The sequence below is a fragment of the Lotus japonicus genome, chromosome 2 (genome assembly GCF_012489685.1).
Source record: "Lotus japonicus ecotype B-129 chromosome 2, LjGifu_v1.2".
Classification (NCBI taxonomy): Eukaryota; Viridiplantae; Streptophyta; class Magnoliopsida; order Fabales; family Fabaceae; genus Lotus; species Lotus japonicus.
Window position 1 is genome coordinate 52,756,967 of NC_080042.1, and position 21,067 is coordinate 52,778,033.

Below are 21,067 nucleotides of genomic sequence, written 5' to 3' on the forward strand. Positions count from 1 at the left end.
ACCTTAGAAGAATATTATCTCACTTGTCCAAGCCCTAGGAGATATCCTGGCCCTAGACCTGAACGTCTAGTTGACCCAGATGAACCTATCTTGGCCAATCCTTTACATGAGGCAGACCCTTTGGCTCAACAAGCTCACCCTGCCCCTGACCAACAAGAGCCTGTTCAACCAGAACCTGAACCAGAACAATCTGTGTCTAACCACTCCTCAGTTAGATCACCCCATCCTCTGGTTGAAACTTCAGAACCTCACCTTGGAACCTCTGAACCAAATGCTCAAATGTTTAACATTGGCTCTCCACAAGTTGCCTCTGAAGCTCACAGCAGCAATCACCCAGCCTCTCCTGAAACCAACCTCTCTATAATTCCTTACACTCACCTCCGACCCACATCTCTCTCTGAGTGCATCAATATTTTCCATCATGAAGCCTCATTGATGCTACGCAATGTGCAAGGTCAGACTGACCTAAGCGAGAATGCTGAACATGTGGCTGAAGAGTGGAACAATCTGAGCACTTGGCTAGTGGCTCAAGTTCCCTTTATGATGCAACTACTGAATGCAAAGGGAAGTCAGAGGATCGAGGCTGCAAAGCAAAGGTTTGCTAGAAGGGTGGCTCTTCATGAACAAGAACAGAGACATAAGCTACTTGAAGCTATTGAAGAAGCCAAAAGAAAGAAAGAACAAGCAGAAGAAGCTGCACGTCAAGCAGCAGCTCAAGCTGAACAAGCCAGATTAGAGACAGAACGACTTGAAGCTGAGGCTGAAGCTCTTAGATGCCAAGCACTTGCACCCGTAGTTTTTACTCCTGCTGCTTCTGCTTCCACTCCAGCTCCTCACGCTGCTCAGAATGTTCCTTCTAGTTCTACACAGCCAAACTCGTCCAGACTCGACATTGTGGAACAACGTCTTGACACTCATGAGTCTCTGCTGATTGAAATGAAGCAAATGATGATGGAACTTCTGCGTCGATCTGATAAACCCTAGCTTTAGGATCTCTTCGTTTTGATTTCTTTTTCTTTACCTGTGTTTTATTTCGTTAACCTCTGGCTCTTTCTTGTTAATCTTTACTTTGCTCGTTTGTGATTATCTATGCATATATATCTATATATCTGACATTATGTTTGCAAATTTTTTTATTATTCATCATAACCGCTTTTACATCATACATTTTTTTTTCTTTTTCCCTAAAATCCTAGAATGGAGGATCCCTCCTCATTCTTCTGCACTCCTGGCGCTGCTCTGACCTCTCCTTCTCCAGACGCTCCAGTGCATACTGGATGTTGTTGAGCCTGTCTTTTAGCTCATCCCTCTCCAGAATCTCTTCTGCAGTCTTGAGCTTCTTTTCCAAGATCTCTTTTTCTTCTAGCAGCTTTAGTTCAAGCTGGCTGAGTTCTTGCACCTCCTCCACGAAGGCAAGAAATTCCCTCAAGTCTCTATTCAACTCTGGACGCAGGTCCTCCTCCAGCAGTGTCCGTGTTAGCTCTGAGATGGTTGTTGTACCCTCTGGATGCCTAATGTTGAGAAACAAGTCCTCCTCAAAGGCTCTCTTTCTCAGCTCCTCTAATGCGATCATGTATGATGCCATTTTTCTCTGGTATGATGTTGTGAAGCTTACCCCTCTCTCCAACGCTTTATATAGGCTTCACTTTCTCTCTGAAAGTTAATGCTCCTACAGTTTCTCGAGGTTAAGTTCTTGGTAACTGACCCTCCTCTTTACTCCCTTGGCCGGTAGTAAACGTTCTTCTCTTGCATTAACTCTTCTATTTATTTCGCCTAACTCTGATTCATGCATCGTTTTAATTGTCCTTAAACTTAGACCTTCTCTAAGGGGGAGTACCTTGTACTTCAAGCTAAATTTTCACACCCCAAGCTTTTTGCTTATGACAAAAAGGGGGAGTAAACCCAGTTTTTTGATGTGTAAGATGTGTTAGTGTGATTTATTTTTCTTTTGGAGAATTTAAGAGTTCCACCTTTATGACCATAGATGTGTCACTGGGCAAATACAAGGAATACATTTCACTTCCTCTGAAGTGATTCTAATTTGACTCTGATACCCAAGACTCTGATACCTTGTCCGTGATTCTGATTACTTATGCGCTCTGATTACTCTATTTTCATCTATGTCATAAGTTTTTCACTCTGAACTCTTATATCATTTAGCTCAGAATCTAGACTTTACTAATGTTTTCATCAAGTATTAGATTCAGGGGGAGCTAAGCTCAGAATCAAGCAGTGACTTGAATTCAGAATGAGCAAGATAAACTATTCACATCAGGATAAGTCTTATTCTATATCTCTAAACTCTGAGTGAATTCAGTTTAATGTTTAAGAATTGTTCATCAAAAATCTTAGTTTTGTCATCATCAAAAAGGGGGGAGATTGTAAGATCAAGTTTTGATCTAGTAGTACAACTCTATGTTTTGATGATTACAAGTTAACCTTTTGATATGAACAATTGTGGTACTCTAACGTGTTTTTCTGAGTGTGCTATTTACAGGCTCTGACCTCAACTCAATCTCACACAAATCAGAAGCACTGTGTATAAAGAGCGACCTAAGCAACGCTTTCGCATTCACCATGTTCAGTATGAACAGTGGAAAAGCTTCAGAAGTTCTGAAGTTATACAAACTCTGATGTGGACTCAGTCACTAGAAGTTCTGAAGATCCAGAAAGTCTGATAACCAAGAAACACTGAAGGCTCAGATATTCTGATGGTGTTGAAGACTCTGAAGATCCAGAAGCTGATTAGTGAAATTCTGATGTCCAGAAGCAAGATACTCTGAAGACCATGTACTTCCCTCTGAGTTTAGAATCAGAAGAAACAATGGTCAGAGGATCTGGGCTTTCCCTCTGACTCTGATCAACCGGCTTCACAAGTTCCAACATGAAGCTTTCTCCTGATCAGAAGTCTCCTAGGTTTAAAGGTCAAGTCGCTATCCAAGTACAAAAGCAACTGTACCTTCCTGACGACCTACCTAACAGTCTCAGACACAGCAGAAGCTGGATTTTCATGAACTGCCCTCCAACGGTAGCATTTCCCATGCAACGCTCAACCCTAATCCTTGGAGTATATAAAGAGGCTGAAGACTGAAAGAAGCGGCTAGAAGCATTCACATACGCGCAAGATAAATTCAAATTCTTCTAAGCTTTCTTTCATCTGAAATTCATTGAGTTTACTATTAGCTTTTTAGAAGCAAATCTCTTGTAAACAATTCTTTGATAAACAGTTTGTTTAGTTCCTTTAGGAGATCAAGGTTGATCGGATCCTAGAGAAGACTAAGAGAGTGAATCTTAGTGTGAGCTAAGTCAGTGTAATTGTTAGTCACTTGTAGGTTTCAAGTGCAGTTGTAACTCTTACCTGATTAGTGGATTGCCTTCATTCTAAGAAGGAAGAAATCACCTTAACGGGTGGACTAGAGTAGCTTGAGTGATTTATCAAGTGAACCAGGATAAAATCCTTGTGTGCTTTTCTATCTCTTATCTTTAGCACTTAAGTTCTCGAAAGATTTGTCAAAATCTTTAAGGTGGAAGCTTTATCTTGAAAACGTTATTCAAACCCCCCCCTTTCTACCGTTTTTCATACCTTCACTTGTTTGATCTTAGGAGTGCTCATGTGAGGATGAATTAAATTCATTGAATGGTGTGAAGATTGTTGAAGCCCAAGAGATTTATGCGAAAGTGTAACTGATGAATGGGGAAGTGGAAGAGGCATTAACATATGATGGATGCCAATAACATTACAGATGCAATCAACGGTCCTGATCAAATCTAAGGGAAATATGTAGCATTTTTACATAAATACCCATGCTTAATTTGAAAGTGATGTGATCAAATCTAAGGGAAATATGTAGCATTTTTACATAAATACCCATGCTTAATTTGAAAGTGATGTACAATGAAATATTGAATGACAAAGTCACCCTCCAGGCTGCAAAAACTTTCCCTTTATATATAGTATAGATAGATAGATAGATATATATAGACCCATTGATATTATATGGATCGATCACACATATATATGTATATGGAGCACTCTTAATCAAGCTTATATAGGTTGATTAGTAATGATTAATTAATAGAACCTTGACCTAAACCAAATCGTGATCTGATCATCAGCAGCATAACTAGCTGTCATTTCCATGGGCTGTTTCATGGCTTATCAAAAAAAAAAATTCCATGGGCTGTGGTCCGCTCCATGTCACGTGGTCAATCTTGACAACCTTGACATCAATGACAATCTTGAGCTCCTGATCATAAATGCTCATTTGATCTTCAGCCTGATTGAAAGCCGTCTAAAAAATGGGGAGCGTGAGATAGTCATGAACACCTTGAGGTTAGCCAACTCTAGAGCGTGAGATAATCAGCAACAACATTTCCTTCACGAAGTAAGTGAAGTCTTCTATACTCTATTTTTTTGAAAGAGAAGTCTTCTATACTCTAAATAATGAATTGAAGGATTCAAAATTCTCCCATTTTAAAGGGGTACAATGCAATGCCCTAAAATCTATTGTAAAAATGTTGAAAACCACATAAAAGAATTCTCCCTTATATAGGAAGAAAATGGGAGAATAAAGAAATTGTGTTAATAACAAATATACCTGCTAAGTCTTTTTTTTAATCCAATGAAAAAGGTAAAAAAGTATGAGAATTAAAAATCTAAAATGCATTCTATAAGATACATCTAACAACAAAGTCATTGCTATTTAACTTCAGCTAGCTGTAAGCAAGGTATGCATACATGAATAGCATACTGGACAAATAAAAGCGGTGAAACCAAGAACGTAACTCCCACCTACAAGTCAATACTCATACCACTCACAAAACTAAATCGTGATGCTCTAAATTCCAGTTTCATACTTGAATTCCCTATACATAAAAATGTATCACCCTTTTTCAGTTTTTCATTTTCAAAAGAAAAAGAAAAAGAAAAAATAACTAAATTTCACTTGAATCAAAGAAAGCTTCATTCATGCCCAACTCCGTGTGCATCTTGATCTTTTGAATGGTGCTTGAGAGGTGCCTATTAATAGTATCAACGGACTCCATTGTAAGCATAGTTGTTGGGAGGTTGTTTTGCATTTGTATCCCAAATGTAAGCAAGCATCCACCTGCATTGGTGTTGCCGGCGCCACCGTTGCTGCCATTGGTTGAAGTCCCAACGCAATTGTTGTTTGAATGACCATCTGGAAGAATGGAAAATCCAGAAGGAAATAGAGAAATATATGCAGAATCTTGACCACTTGCCACAATGTTAAAGGACTGAACGTCGATGGAGGAATACACTATCATCGAACCAGATGTATCGGTCCATGAATCTTGCAGCCATAATTTTCTATCATTGCCATTAGCAGCCTAAAAAAAATGTTAAAGGTAAGGTGATGATATTCTTATGAACACTTGAAATAAACATGCAAAATAACTTAATTACATGAGAATGATATTGATCGCACCACTTATAATGGGGTGTATACACTCCAAATGGAAGGCAACAAAAAAATAAGAGAAGCAGATAATATGATGAGTAATGTAGTAAGACACTGAGAGGTAGATAGAGAAAAAAGTAAGGAAAAATGTAAAACATATGATAATACGAGATGATAGAAGAAAAAAAGATAGACAATAAATGGAACTACTATATGGGTACTGTATAACAATTAAAGTTGATATTTTATTTATTTATTTTTCATCTCTATCTATCCATTTCTTTCACATCGCATGTCTATCATATCTGTTTCTTCTCATGTGATTAGAAAATGAGTATGGAACACTTGTTATTGAAACACTGATGTTATGTTATGTTGAAACACATGCAATTGAATAGAATGGTAGTGAATATATCAAAGTCGTAATGGTAAAAATCTTCGTATAACAGCTTAACCTTAATTGGTTCATGACAAAAGTGCTTAATGTAAATGACTGTACTTACATTATTACTAGCTCCAAGTACAGAAACACAATTTCCTTGTCCTTGCCCTTTGATAACATGGTGCATCTCCTGATTTGTTACACCACTAGAAAAGATGTCCCATTTGCCTCTATTTTGTCCATCACGCAGAAAATCAAACACCCTTTGTCGCGATACCGGCAACCAAACAGAAGTTGCAGCACTAAGGACAATGCTAGTAGCCTCTCCAGAGTAATCCACATGTTTCCGAGACATAAACCTTGTGTTATTGTTACCAATGTGAAGAATTTCCCACTTACTGGCAGATGAGGGACAGACCCCCGACCAGAAGGAATTTGTCATGCGTTGCGCCAGCCTCAGCATGCTTCTCCTACCATCTTGGTTTATTACTACAAGGAAGAATGAATATGTGACATGTTTGTCAATATGCATGTGACAGTGCCAATGTGACATATATGTATATATAGACACATACCAGGGGAGACCTCAGATGGTATTGAAGGGGACATGAGCATTGCAAGGCATTCACACTGTCTTTGAAGAGTTGCGACCCATCTATGAGCACCAAAGCCAATGCCGGAATTCACCAAAGGGCGATACATTTGATGGATAACATTTTCATCATATTGGGAATGATCAACCCAAGTAATCTGCAATAGTGAAACTTCATTAAAAAACATATTCCATACAATCATAAGAAAAATTTAATTAAGCTATCATAAATCCTGTTATCTTAAATGTTTCACAAGAACTAGAACAACAATCAATTTTATCAGTCACGTAATTTTACAAATATAACCAAAACATACGTCAAATGTAAAATTAGGGTAGCATTAAAATCCACATGAAAAAAAGTTGAAGCAAAATATTGCAAGAATTAAAGATCAATGAAATTTATAGAGAGGTCTATTCCATAAAGTAACCATAGACAACACTTGATAACAAAGTATTCACGTTGAAATAAATAAGTGGAAAACAAAAACCTATAAATCACAATTTATACATTTTTTAATATGATAAAAATGTAGGGCTGGTTGAATGATCAATTGACACAAATTGTCATAACCTGGCACAGTTAAATTATGGGATTGGGCTGGATTTAGTTCCTTACAGTCTTGGATACAGAAAAGAATATGCACTCATACAGAAATGGAAAGATCAACTAAATTATTTACATAGGAAAGGCTGAAAATCCCAAGACTTTAAACTTTTTGTGCACCTCAGAATACTAAGATGCCAAACATAAATCATGAAACATGAAGTCTTCAAACTATTAAATAAGTGCTTAAAGCAATTTAAAGCAGCACCTACCTTGGACATGCCTTCGGGTGTATCCTGCACAACACATCCAGAAGGAAGCCTCCTACAGTTCATGAAAGGATTCGAATTGGCGGCATTGCGACCAAAGTCAACTGATACATCAACAACAACCCACACACCTTCTCTGTGCTGCTTGCAAAACCGGAGGAAATTCAATTGGCGAACCGGGACTAGTGGAGAAGGCAATTGTAGCTCAGCATGCATCTGAAAAAGCAGTAATTAATCCTAGTCAACTCAAGCTAATAGCATATCAAGCAAAACTAAATAATTGAGCATAGAAGCATACCAATTGCAAAGCTCCAGTTCCGGCCGTGTCACTAGATATCGCATCCATGGTGACAGCTCTAGTAATCATAGATGGAAACATCTGTAACCATCGATCCTGTAGATACAAATAAATAATTATTCATGAATACTCAAGGCTAAATTATGATAATTATAGGCAACCACATCAAATTATTCATGCAAGAGTATATAAGAAGTTCGCTAGGACTTCATCATGTCAACTTTCACTGTCTAATCATTTTACTTTTCAATTATTAACTACACAAAAATCAAGGGTGAGATAGTGAAACTTGATATGGACAATTTTTTTACAATTGAGAGAATTTAATTTGTTTCCAATTGGCTATCATACCGCATCCATAAATGTGTCCACCAGGGCCAAACTGTTGATCATTACTACCCTAGTTTCTCTTGAAACTTCAGTTACATAACCAGCGGGTTTTGAACCGGTATAAGGAGAACAAATCTTTGCATACTCCTCTTGGTTCAGCACTTCCTGCCCCCCACTTGAACTCTTAATCCAAAGAGGGCTATCTATCTGAGCCATCTTAATTAATTCATCCATAGCAGCTAATGCAAGATGCGTAAGCGTAGATCCCTCAACCTGGGCTTCATTTCCCATCATTCCCATTGGTGATCTAGTCCCAGAAAGTGTGGCTGGTGGAGCGCCAAAAACTCCATCTCCCATGTCAAGTCCCGCTGGCAAGGACATGCTAAAATTGCTTGTATCAGCAACCCCATTTTTTCCAAAACCAATTTCTAGACCGAAATTTGGGGTTGAGAGAGCCATGGGAGAGCCCAATGAAGAGAGGGGCCGGCCCAAGAACTTGCTTACTAAGGCACCCGTCCGATTCAATTCATCTTTCAGTCGAGCATTCTCAATTCTAATTTGGTGCCCCTCCAATGAAATTTGACCAAGAATGGCAGGGCCACCACAAGTGTTGCATGATGGATTTGATATAGCTTCCTGCATCATATTGTTCTCTGCTCGGAGCTTTTCATTTTCTTGCTTAAGAATCATGTTTTCTTGACGTTCTAGTTGTGTCTGATTAAAGAAAAAAGTGATTTAGTTAAGCTTCCAAATTACATAACAAACTAAAAAACAAGTGCACGAACACTAATAACATTAAAGCTTACCTTCATTTGGGTTCTCCTATTCTGAAACCAGAACTTGACTTTTTTGTTCTCTAACCCTAGTGTCTTACTAAGATCTGATCTTTGCTTCTCATCAGGATGAGGACACCCCTTGAAGAAACTAAAAACAACTCGGGACAAAAGCCAAAATGATCAGCTCTAGCAAACATGTCAATGATAATACGAAAATAGCAAAATTTCATAGTCTTACGTTTCAAGCTCGTGAATTTGTTGAGGAGTATGTCTATGATATTTCTTTTTCTTCTTCTGTGGTGGCTGGTCATCACCTGCATCTTGATCATCACCTGATGCGACATCAAAATTGTCACTTCCAGACCTGCTTTCATACTCATCATCCCTCGCCCCTCCCATCAAACCAGAATCAAAATTTTCTCCAATGAGACCCATCTCTTTGTTGCCCTCCATTTTGCTTTGCTGCATACTAGTCCCATTGGCAACACGGATAAACAACAAAATGCAAAAATCAAAATCAGAATCAAAATAGAAGAAAACAACAACATAACAGTACAGAGAGTGAGATAGCACCCAAAACTCTAGCACCCCACCACCACTCTCTTCTCACTGTTGCTGCTAACAAAACACTTAAACCCTATAAAAGTTAAAACGTTGATGGACCATTTTCCCAAAGTTTCTATATGATCTTTAGTTGTTTTCCAAAGTGTCACTATCAATATTGTCAAGTTTTGGATTCTTTGCTTGACTTTTGACTCTTAAAACCGATTGCGTCAGATGTAAATATATTATTTATGTATAAAAGACAAACTGCTCACATGTCAACGCTACATGCATGAGGCATGTTTTTAACTCTCAAGTTAAGGATGAACACGACAAGAAAAACTACGCCTGTTTTCTCATGCACACAGTCACGAATAATTAGAAAAATAATTCACTTCTTCATCAATTTATAATTTTACCTTTGTGTAACATTATCACTTGTTACATATTATGCATTTATAACCATTTTCTCTTTGGTTTGTCGTGCTTTTTCCTAAGACATCTTCAAAACTATAAGACCGCTTTAGCTATGATTTGTCTCATATTTATTTATAGTGATTTAGAGAATCTTTTTTCTATTACATCTTATTTTCAACTATCTTTTCTCTCTTTTTTTATACACTTTTTGAATTAAAATTTCTTTAAATCATGAAATCCTAATTCAAAACGAGGAGAATTTTCATAAGACAAAGACAACTTTTTGTGAAAAACGACAAAAACAAAAAAATCACATACTTTTCATATGTATCATACCAAATCCAATGAGCAAAAAGACCAGGTTGACTGAGACAGTGATAAAGAAATAGAGAAAGGTAAAAGGTGAGATTACATTGAAACGAACTCACCCAATAAGGAGACAATGATACCTTTTAATTCTGACTTCTGAGATCCTTCCACGGACTCTATCTCTCTCTTTTCTAGGATCTGTAGAAGAGAAAAGGACAGACAAATATTATATGTTTTCACATGTGTATTGACAAAACTAAAAACAAAAAACATGTCTTGATTCAACAGTAATAATAGTCAATAAAAAAATAGCTAGCAGAGCTTACTTACAATTGAGTCAATGGTTTTCAAATCCTTGAATAATTGTTTTCTCTCTCACAAAGACCCTTTGAATGTTTCTCTTCTTCCTTGCCTTCAATTTGATGGCACGCAGGTTAATTTCTCTATAATTATAGTATGATTGTCCCTTTCTGTGTGTGTGTGTGCTGTTTCTCTCTCTAGATTATTCTCTCCCTTCAATTTTGGAGATTTGGGAATATAATTATTACTATTATATAGAACAAGAGAGAGAGAGAGAGAGTGTGTGCGTAGGCACTGATAAGACAGTGATTCGTGATATCCGCTCCCTTCTCACGCGCGATTGTATTGTCTGTCGGTGAACATGCTCTGATTGTCAATTTTCGAGTAGATTAGGTAATTTTCGATTTCTTATCCATAGTCAAGTAAATAAATTAAGTAACTTTTGTTTTTAAAATATAACTGGATTTCTCTGCAATATATATATATATATATATATATATATATATAACTGGATTTAATTATTTTTAAGTTAAAAAAGTATTCCGTCAAAAAAAACTAAATCAATTATACTTTTTTAAGGGATCAGCTTAATAATCTGAGGGGAAATTCTAGAGGATAAATTAACGGATTATATTAAGTTTTAAGAGAATAATGCTTTATTTAAGTATGAAATTAACGGTTTTTTATTTCTTGATTCTGAGATTATAGTGATTTGAATTTTTGGATTTGAGTTGCGGAGGAAGATGAAAATTGAGGAGGAGGGATAAGATGGAATTGAAAGAGGAATGATTATATGATTTAAAATTTTTATAGGGACAAATTGATTCTAACAAGTTAACGTGATCCACCCTCATCTGATTACACTCAACACCCTGACAACCAATTGGTCAAATTTAATGATACAAATTTATTTTAAGGATAATATTTAAAAGCTTGTTTTCAGAGACCCAATTTAATCATCTTACAAAATTAAGGACCTCAAACATACTTAAGCTTTTTTAATTTACGTTAAATTTATTGGTGAGTTTTGAGTAGTACAAAATTTACAATTTTTTTTTAGTTTGGAAATCAAGGAAATAAGAAACATAACTAGCCTTTCTAAAAAAATTGGAGAATCTCATAAGGAGGAGTTGTCCAAGACTTCAAGAATAAAATTTACAATGATTTAATTGAAATCAATTTATGAAAATTTTACTTCAAGAATTAGAATTTGATATAAGTCAAATAAAAATTAATAGGGCACTAAATTCGAACAATTTTAAAACTTGGGGGATCGAATTTTCTAAAATTTATATTGGGGACCAATATCACACATCAACTTTTGTTTAAAGAAAAATATTTATAAATATTTATTTGAAGGATATTTTATAATTATTTTTTTTGTGAGAAAAGGATTTTTGCAGTGTTGTTGGACTATCAGCGGAAGGCCTAATTGTATTTGGTTTTGTCATCTTTGGTTTGTAAGACTTCTTGGAGGCAGTTTATTGGCTTGGGATTATTGTACTCTGTTTTCTTTTTCTATAAGTTTTCATCTCATTGGATTTTTTCTAAAACAGTTTTAATGAGAAACTTTCTCTAAGTCAGGCCTCTTAAGGAATTTGGTTATGTATGTCATATTTCATGAGAGAGTTGTTCTCATGTAACTTTTTCTATTAATAAATTCTTTTAATTTGTTGTCAAAAATAAAATATACATATGTGTGTATATATATAACTAGTATTTTTTACCCGTGCGATGCACGGGGATGTTCATTTTTGTTGTTTATGTGATATCTATATTATTTTTAAAGATAATTTTTGTATTAAAGAAACAAAATTTATTTTTTATATAAGAAATTATGTGACCCGGGATATTCATTTTTGTTTATTGTATGATGTTTTTCTAAAACTTTATTATTTTTATGCTTATTGAAAGAAAATTTAGGATTTAAAAAAAAAAGATATAAAAATATAAATTTGTAAGTTTTTTTTTTATGAATGTGTTTGTTTTTTTATTTTGCAGAAGCACAATATTGTATTTGCTTGTGGTTTTTGTCTTTTATTAATGAGCTTAGATTAAAAATATTCTCAACACTATGTTGCATGAGAAGTCTTTATTTTCTAGTTTAAGGTTTTTTTTTCAAACAAATTCTGCCCCATGAAGGACAACAAAGTAGTAAAAATACTTTTAAGTAATGCAAAGCTTCTATTACTCCATCAATGTATTTTTTATTGTCTTGCTTCAAAATAAATGTCTTGCTTATTAAGACAGTAAGTCCTGCTTCAATTCCTAATAACTATGCACTATAGAGTATTTAAATTTTGGTGTAAACCCCATAATTTCCAAAACAATTAATGCCTTGCTTATTTAAATAATTTATTATTAATTAGTAATAATAACTTTCCACTATTATTAAGTGTAATAATAATTATTTTAACGGTCACGACAGGTTCTAATTTTTTTGTCAAAGTCATAAAATCAATATTTCAAATACTGACATAAATTGAATTAACAATTTTTTTAATTTCAACATGAGTCAGGGATACACACTTGGGATCTAAGATAATCAAAAGTCCCCTTCTAAGCTTCCAGGATACACATTTGGGATACATTGGTAGTATATGTACATCAGTATATTGCAAACCTGATTCCGATTTTGTGCTATATTCCCAGTCAAAGAACCCTATGTTTATTGACTGTTATTTTTGGTTATATTCTCAGACCTGTACATTGGTAGTATATGTACAGCAGTACGATTTGAACTTACAAAGCTTCCAAAAGCCTATATCTTCCAAATGCCTATGTTTTTATCAGCTGAGCTACTGCACAATTCAAATTGAATCACTCGAAGCTTGGCCATGACTCCTAAAAGAAGCTGGCCACAACAACTTATAAATGATATTTTTTTAACTGAGTTGGATTTGTCAAAGAGCTCAGAGCCTTGGAGGACATTCTTATTTCCATGGGCTGGTAAAGATTTATCATCTTCGCAGAGATCATGCCACACAAATCCATTCTTGTAGCTTCTGAATAAGAAAAACAAATATCAAGAGTAACCACACATTTAATAGAATAATAACCCAAAGAATGAACAGTACTGCCAGAGTCAGTTTACATCCTTCCCTAAGTCAGTTTTCATGACAGTATTGCCTTAAAATGAACATCCAACAAATGCACCTGCAAGTAGTATAATTGTCAAATACTACTCGGGAAGAGTTAATCCAACCTCACCCAGAATTAAAAAAAAAAAGGCAAATTGACACAAATCAAATCATCAAGCCAAAAACTCCAAATAAGAGAAACAACCATGAAGTTCAATCAACAATGAGACTCAGTTCAAAGATTTTAGAGGTTACACTATTAACTTCCAAAACATTAACTGAGAACTTGACCATTTAACCATCATATGGCAGTGAAATCTGAAGAGTGTATGCAGAGGAAAGATTAAAAGAAAAACAGAAAGGAGAAAGTTGTTGATTTGCTCTGATATTTAATGCAACAGGAAAATAATTAAGAAGTTGAGCTAAATGAGATTATCTATCATTGTAAGCTCCTCAAGTGAGGCTGCTCATAGTCATGAACAATACAGCATCAATGAAATAAGCAAAGCAACTTCAGTTTGGATAATAAAATTAGTCAATGTGGATTTGGAGCTGTCTAACATGAGATCAGAATTACTTGTAACTTGTCTTCAAATGGGTCTAGTATGCAATCAAATGGGTCTAGATTATGCCATAAGTACATAAATGATCACTTCTAAATATTGTCACCTTTCCTCTTCACAAATACTATTTACTAAACCCTCTTCCAGGTTGTAGAAAAACGGAAACAAAAGGAGTTATGAAAGAGAAAATTGTTGTAAATGGTAACCTCAGAATAAAATAAAAAGATTAAGTGAAAAAGGGTCATTATGAGCCAAAGAAATTGATAAGATTAAACCTCCTTTGATCCAAGTTTATCGCCGGAAAAAGAAGAATTTCAGGTCTGGAACCACCATGGGGGGTGGCGCAGCCTCTACTGTGGCCATGGAGACTGCTGAGCAGCCAAAACAGCAAGGAGAGAGGGGAAATACGAATTTGACAGATGGATAGGGGCAGTTACCAGTCTGTAGTTATTAGGAGTTGGCAGTTATTATGTGTGTATGTCAGTTTGAATTCAAAATAGAAACTGCACTATGCAGTTGTATAAATAATAGATGTAGCCTATTAGATGGTGGTCCAGGAAATTATAAGTGTGTGGTAGTATGGAGAGAACAGGCTCTCGAACTCCTGCTGTATTGTATTATTTCCAGTAGAGATTCTTCATCTCTGCAGTATCAATAATAATTATCCATTATTCTATTCCCCTATCTTATCATTTTGGTATCAGAGCACCATCCAGGTGCTGTGGTGCAATTGAATCGTGAAGAAATGGAGAAGAAGACAACAATTAAGAAAAGGGAAGGTAAGGCGTTTCCAACCTTTGATGGTAAAGAGGCTTACTGGTGGTTGATCAAAGTGGAGCAGCACTGTGAGGCCATGGAAATGGCTGAAGAGAAGAAGTTCTCGGAGGCTGAGATGGCTTTGACGGGAGATGCTTTCTTCTGGTGGTATTTCTGGAAAAGAAGAAACCAGAATGCAAAATGGTGGGATTTTGTGAAGGCTTTACTGAAGAAATTCCAACCAGAAATGGATCCTGACATACCAGTATATGTTAAAGATTCTAGAGAGGAAGAAAGCCCAAGGATAAATGAAGTCTTGGAGAATGCAAGAGAAGGCCATTTAGTAGAATCAAAATCAGAGATGATAGAGACCACAGTAGAGGCGGAGAAATCCTTAACCTTTGAGATGCAAAGACCCAATCTTGAAGCAGAGGTTGTAAGAAGAGGTGATGGAGTGAGTCTTGGACCCCGGTGGAGAAAGCATCGAAAGATCCATCAACAACCGAAGACGATGAAGAGACGCAAGTCTCTGAATAAAGAAGGGGAGCCAAGACAGAGGAATGGTATGTGGGTCAAATGTCTTTCAAGGATCAAGCATCTTCCACCACAGGCATTGAACAGACTGCAACACTTGGCATCTGCAGAGATGATCTTGTTGAAAGAGGGGAAGACAGGAACAAAATGGGCTGCGTTAAGTGGTTTGACCAACTTCAAACAGTGGGATCCAGGAGGAGGTATTTTTCAGAGTCAAACTCCAGAAGTACTGATTAAAACTGCAGAACATTTGGAGCAGCCAACCTACATTGAAGGAGCATTGCCTACTTCCCACCTTGAGGACAAGGTGGATCTTTTAGGGCGGGGTATTGATAGGATGAACAGTGCGCATGAACAGTGCTCGTGAACAGTAGCAGTTAGAAAGTTATTATTTGATTATTTGTTGGGGTAGTTATTGGGTTAGTTATTTACATCAGTTTATGTTAGTTATGTTCTATCAAAACTGCCTAGGGGTGGTTATTAAATTTCTAGTTATAAATAGGAGTTGTGGCTGTTAGTTTAGACATTCAGAAATTGGGTGGTTGTCATAAGGAGAGACTGGACTCTCAAAATTCCAGAATTTGTAGGGAGAACTGGCTCTCGAACACCAGTACTTCCATAAATATTCTGTAATAAATTCGGTTCACTGGATGGAAAAGCTCTGTCATGGTTTCAATGGTGGGAAGGTTGTCATCCTCACGCAGACTGGGACACTTTTAAGTTGGCAATTCTGAAGAGGTTCCAAGTTTCAAGTACTCTCAATCCCTTTGCTGCTTTACTAGCCCTTAAGCAAGAAGATTCGGTGGCGGAATTTGTGGAACAATTTGAGAAATTTGCCGGCATGTTGAAAGACATTGATGAAACACACTTAATGGATATCTTTGTGAATGGTTTGAAGGAGGACATAGGTGCAGAAATTAAACTTTATGAACCAACAACCTTATCCATCATGGTCCAAAAGGTTTTAATGATTGAGCAGAAAAATCTTGCAGTTAGTAAGGTTCATCCAAATTCAACTTCTGGTTCAAGGTTCAGTAATTCTTATAAGTCACCATCAATTTCTCGAACTGTCACAGTTGATACTACACAGAAGAGTGGAGGCAAAAGTTACACACCATCTTCATCTTATTCTGGTAGTGTCTCTGTGGAAAAACCATTTCAAAGAAATCGACCGGGTAATTACCGTAGACTTTCTGATGCTGATTACCAGGAGAAGATCCGGAAAGGAGAATGTTTTCGCTGTGATGAAAAATTTGGGCCTAACCATGTGTGCAAGAACAAACAATTTCGAGTTATGCTGATGGAAGAGACTGGCGATTCTGAACCAGAAGATGATCCAGATTGTCACCCCGAAACGGAACCTGTCCCACATTTATCCTTGAATAGTATTGTTGGATTCACTTCTAGAAGGTCTTTCAAGGTTTGGGGAACTATTGAAGATCACAAAGTTGTGGTGTTAGTTGATTGTGGAGCAACTCATAATTTCATTTCCAAGGCGTTAGTACAGGAATTGCACTTGAAGGTTGAGGATACTCCATCTTATGTAGTTGAAGTAGGGGATGGTCATAAGATACCATGCAAGGGTGTTTGTAAGGACATGTCTTTGCTGTTACACAATGTGCCGGTCAATCAACAATTTTATTTGTTTGGCCTTGGCGGAGTGGACATTGTATTGGGCCTAGAATGGTTAGCAAGTCTTGGTGACATTAGAGCTAACTTTGAACAGTTGACTTTGCGGTTTACTATGAATGGCCAGAAGTTGTCACTCCAAGGGGATCCTGAATTATGCAAGAAGGATGCTTCTTTAAATTCCTTACTCAAGGCTTTGCAACATGGTGAGGGATTTCTCATTGATTTTCAACAAATTCAAGCAGAAACAGATTGGAGGGCTAATGTTCCAGCAGATTTAGTTTCCATTCTCCACCAATTTCCTTCCATCTTTGAACCGCCGGAAGGATTACCACCTCACCGTCGGCAAGATCATGCGATTCATCTCAAGGAAGGGGCGCAAATTCCTAACTTAAGACCTTATAGATATCCACATTACCAGAAAAACGAAATTGAGAAATTGGTTGCTGAAATGTTAGATGCCGGCATTATTCGTCCATCTACAAGTCCCTTCTCCAGCCCCATAATTCTGGTTCGAAAGAAAGATGGTAGTTGGCGGTTTTGTGTTGATTATCAGGCTTTAAACAAGATCACCGTGCCAGACAAATTTCCAATTCCAGTCATTGATGAATTGTTGGATGAAATAGGAGGGGCACGGATCTTTTCAAAGCTGGATTTGCGTTCCGGTTATCACCAAATCAGAATGAAGGAAGGTGACATTGAAAAAACTGCATTCAGAACTCATGAAGGTCATTACGAATTTCTGGTACTTCCTTTTGGTCTCACTAATGCACCCTCTTCTTTTCAATCTTTAATGAATGAAGTTTTGAGGCCCCTTCTCCGCAAGTTTGTATTAGTTTTCTTCGATGATATTTTGATCTATAGCCTCTCCATGGAAGATCATATCCAACATTTGCACACTGTTTTATCTCTATTACAACAACATGATTTGAAAGTCAATGGGAAGAAATGCACTTTTGGCCAAGAGACTTTGGAGTATTTGGGTCACATCATTTCTGCAGGTGGAGTTTCTGCTGATCCAAAGAAATTACAGGCTATGTGGTTGTGGCCTACTCCCAAGGACATCAAAAGTTTAAGGGGTTTTCTTGGACTAACAGGTTATTACCGCCGTTTTGTACAGAATTATGGGAAGATTGCGAAACCTTTGACTAATTTATTGAAGAAAGATGCTTTTCAATGGAGTTCTGATGCTCATGCTGCTTTTGAACAATTAAAGAATGCCATGACTACTCTTCCTATGCTGGCTGTTCCTGATTTTACCAAGCCTTTTGTTTTAGAGACTGACGCTTCAGGTACAGGTTTGGGTGCTGTTTTATTGCAGGAAGGTCGCCCTTTGGCTTTTTGGAGTACAACTTTATCTGATCGGAATCAAAGGAAATCAGTCTATGATCGCGAACTGATGGCGGTTGTCAAAGCTGTCCAAAAATGGCGCCATTACTTGTTGGGTCATCATTTTATAATCCGAACTGATCAGAAAAGTTTGAAGTTTTTGGCAGATCAACGCATGTTAGGTGAAGAACAATTCAAGTGGGTTTCTAAGTTGGCTGGGTTTGACTTTGATATTCAGTACAAACCGGGTAAAGACAATTCTGCTGCTGATGCCTTATCCCGGCGGAGTTCTTATTGCGCCATTTCTATCTTACAAATTCATGATTTTGAAGAATGGGTGGAAGAAGTCAATAAAGATGACAAGTTGCAGAAAATTATTCAAGACTTGATTCTGGACCCTACTTCTCATTCCGGTTATGTCTTGCGTGATCAGAAACTATTCTTTAAAGGTAGATTGGTTTTATCCAAGACTTCCTCCCGTATACCAGTCATCTTGAAAGAGTTTCATTCTTCATTGATGGGAGGGCATTCCGGAATCTTCAGAACATACAAAAGGGTAGCCAACTTGGTTTATTGGGACGGCATGAAATCTGACATCAAGAACTATGTGGTTGCTTGCGATGTTTGCCAAAGGAACAAAAGTGATAATTTAACTCCGGCAGGCTTATTGCAACCTTTACCCGTTCCTACTCAAGTTTGGACAGATATTTCCATGGATTTTGTCACTGGTTTACCTAAATCCATGGGGAAAGACACCATTCTGGTAGTAGTTGATCGTCTTACAAAATATGCACATTTCTTGGCCTTGGGTCATCCCTATACAGCTACTGAGGTTGCTGCTGTATTCCTTCAAGAAATTGTCAGGCTACATGGTTTTCCTTCCTCCATTGTATCTGATCGAGATCCCCTTTTCTTGAGCAATTTTTGGAAGGCACTTTTCCGAGCAGCAGGTACTCAATTGAAATTTAGTTCTGCTTATCATCCCCAAACTGATGGCCAAACCGAAGTTGTCAACCGGTGCTTGGAGGTGTACTTGCGCTGTCTTACTGGTTCCAAACCCAAAAAATGGGTTTCTTGTCTTCCATGGGCTGAATTCTGGTTTAATACTAATTATAATGCTTCCAGCAAAATGTCACCTTTTCAAGCCTTGTATGGGCAGGATCCTCCTCTTCTTTTCAAAGGTTCGACCATTCCTTCCAAGTTAGATGAGGTTAATAAACTTTCTAAGGACCGGGACGAATTGTTGGCAGATTTGCGGGACAACTTGCTTAAGTCTCAGGATATCATGCGTACATATGCCAACAAACATAGAAGACAAGTGGAATTTGAAGCTGGCGATTGGGTCTTCTTGAAGTTGCAGCCTTATAGAAGGCGATCTTTGGCTCAACGAGTTAATCAGAAACTCAGTCCACGATTCTATGGGCCATTCCAAGTGTTAACCAAAGTTGGAGCTGTAGCTTATAAATTAGACCTTCCTTCCCATAGCAGAATTCATCCGGTGTTCCATGTCTCTCTTCTTAAGAAAGCCATTGGTGATTCGTTTCAATCTCAGCCCTTGCCTCCAATGCTATCTGAAGATCACGAGTTGCAAGTTTATCCCGAATCGGTTCTCAATGTTCGTGAAGATTCTCCTGGTAATGTTGAGGTTCTGATTTCCTGGCAGAATCTTCCTTCTTGTGAGAATAGTTGGAAGTCGGTGGCCCGCATTCATGAAGCCTTTCCAGACTTTCACCTTGAGGACAAGGTGAATCTTCAAGGGGGGGGTATTGATAAGATTAAACCTCCTTTGATCCAAGTTTATCGCCGGAAAAAGAAGAATTTCAGGTCTGGAACCACCATGGGGGGTGGCGCAGCCTCTACTGTGGCCATGGAGACTGCTGAGCAGCCAAAACAGCAAGGAGAGAGGGGAAATACGAATTTGACAGATGGATAGGGGCAGTTACCAGTCTGTAGTTATTAGGAGTTAGCAGTTATTATGTGTGTATGTCAGTTTGAATTCAAAATAGAAACTGCACTATGCAGTTGTATAAATAATAGATGTAGCCTATTAGATGGTGGTCCAGGAAATTATAAGTGTGTGGTAGTATGGAGAGAACAGGCTCTCGAACTCCTGCTGTATTGTATTATTTCCAGTAGAGATTCTTCATCTCTGCAGTATCAATAATAATTATCCATTATTCTATTCCCCTATCTTATCAGAAATATTTATGCTATGTCAACAGCTGGTCGAAGTAGGGAGTATAGCTGCACAAACACTGCAAAAAAAAGTTCAGCCAAATAGTAAGGATGTTGTGACCATCGGTTGGCTAATTGAATTAAATAGAAACTACCGTAAATCCACAAAATATGTGAAAGAGCCACCAAGTGGAAATAAAACTCACCAAATGAAGTAAGTACTCATCAGTTTTTTCCAGCCTTGTACTTGCATGCAGTGGGAGCATGACAGCACATATATCTATTTAAATCAGTTTCTTCAGTCACAAACCCAAAGTATGTGCAGTTAGGAAGTAATCATAATCAAAATATTAGGATTTACTCAAAATCTGCAAAGTTAATAATTTTGCATGTAGTAGTAGAACAAAGACAAATACATAAGAAGAAAAAGAGATAAAGCTTACTTGACTAATGTGAAAACCAACATAATTCTTATTAGCATAATTCTCACTCATTTTAGCATTTATTTGTCCCAGTATTCTCTCTGTGTTCACATAATTCTTATTCATATAATCAGTAAATAGGAAAATCAACATCCTTATAATCATTGTACTTGTGAATAGTCTTGGGAATGCATAGGGGCTGAAAAACAAAACTCTAAAGAAGGCCAAAAAAATAACATAACATGGAATGGGAGTGAAAGAGGAAATAAATAGAAAAGGTGAAAAAAAAGTAAAAAGAAGTATGATCCACTCTCATTTATCTTCTTCGTTTCTCCTACTTTGTTCGTTCCTGAGAACATGTCTTTAGTTTGGATAAGATGATCCACTTGAATC

The 21,067-nt window shown here is 37.1% G+C and overlaps 2 protein-coding genes across 2 annotated transcripts; one reads left to right on the top strand and one right to left on the bottom strand.

The window, feature by feature from the left end:
- Positions 1 to 4,723: 4,723 nt before the first annotated feature.
- LOC130735452 (homeobox-leucine zipper protein ROC6-like) lies at positions 4,724 to 10,456 on the bottom strand. The gene is made up of 9 exons (XM_057587435.1): positions 10,448 to 10,456; positions 8,856 to 9,079; positions 8,648 to 8,765; positions 7,863 to 8,555; positions 7,512 to 7,607; positions 7,217 to 7,429; positions 6,381 to 6,555; positions 5,927 to 6,294; positions 4,724 to 5,352 (listed from the first exon to the last, which is right to left on the bottom strand). Exons 2-9 carry the CDS (start codon positions 9,068 to 9,070, stop codon positions 4,936 to 4,938), a joined length of 2,295 nt encoding a protein of 764 aa, XP_057443418.1. The 5' UTR covers positions 9,071 to 9,079; positions 10,448 to 10,456; the 3' UTR covers positions 4,724 to 4,935.
- Positions 10,457 to 13,692: 3,236 nt separating this feature from the next.
- Positions 13,693 to 20,010, top strand: LOC130736612 (uncharacterized). Its single transcript, XM_057588424.1, has 3 exons — positions 13,693 to 13,903; positions 14,534 to 15,445; positions 15,824 to 20,010. The coding sequence occupies exons 1-3, from the start codon at positions 13,693 to 13,695 to the stop codon at positions 20,008 to 20,010; spliced, it is 5,310 nt and encodes a 1,769-aa protein (XP_057444407.1).
- Positions 20,011 to 21,067: the final 1,057 nt, after the last annotated feature.

Bases quoted from the DNA above. Each gene is read 5' to 3' on its own strand.
- LOC130735452 (XM_057587435.1), bottom strand. From the start codon at position 9,070: ATGGAGGGCAACAAAGAGATGGGTCTCATTGGAGAAAATTTTGATTCT. The intron at 6,295-6,380 runs GTATGTGTCTAT...TCTTCCTTGTAG, and splicing joins ACCATCTGAGGTCTCCCCTG to TAATAAACCAAGATGGTAGG. The intron at 5,353-5,926 runs GTAAGTACAGTC...CATTTTTTTTAG, and splicing joins TACTTGGAGCTAGTAATAAT to GCTGCTAATGGCAATGATAG.
- LOC130736612 (XM_057588424.1), top strand. From the start codon at position 13,693: ATGAGATTATCTATCATTGTAAGCTCCTCAAGTGAGGCTGCTCATAGT. The intron at 13,904-14,533 runs GTACATAAATGA...TTTTGGTATCAG, and splicing joins GGGTCTAGATTATGCCATAA to AGCACCATCCAGGTGCTGTG. The intron at 15,446-15,823 runs GTATTGATAGGA...ATCCTCACGCAG, and splicing joins GGTGGATCTTTTAGGGCGGG to ACTGGGACACTTTTAAGTTG.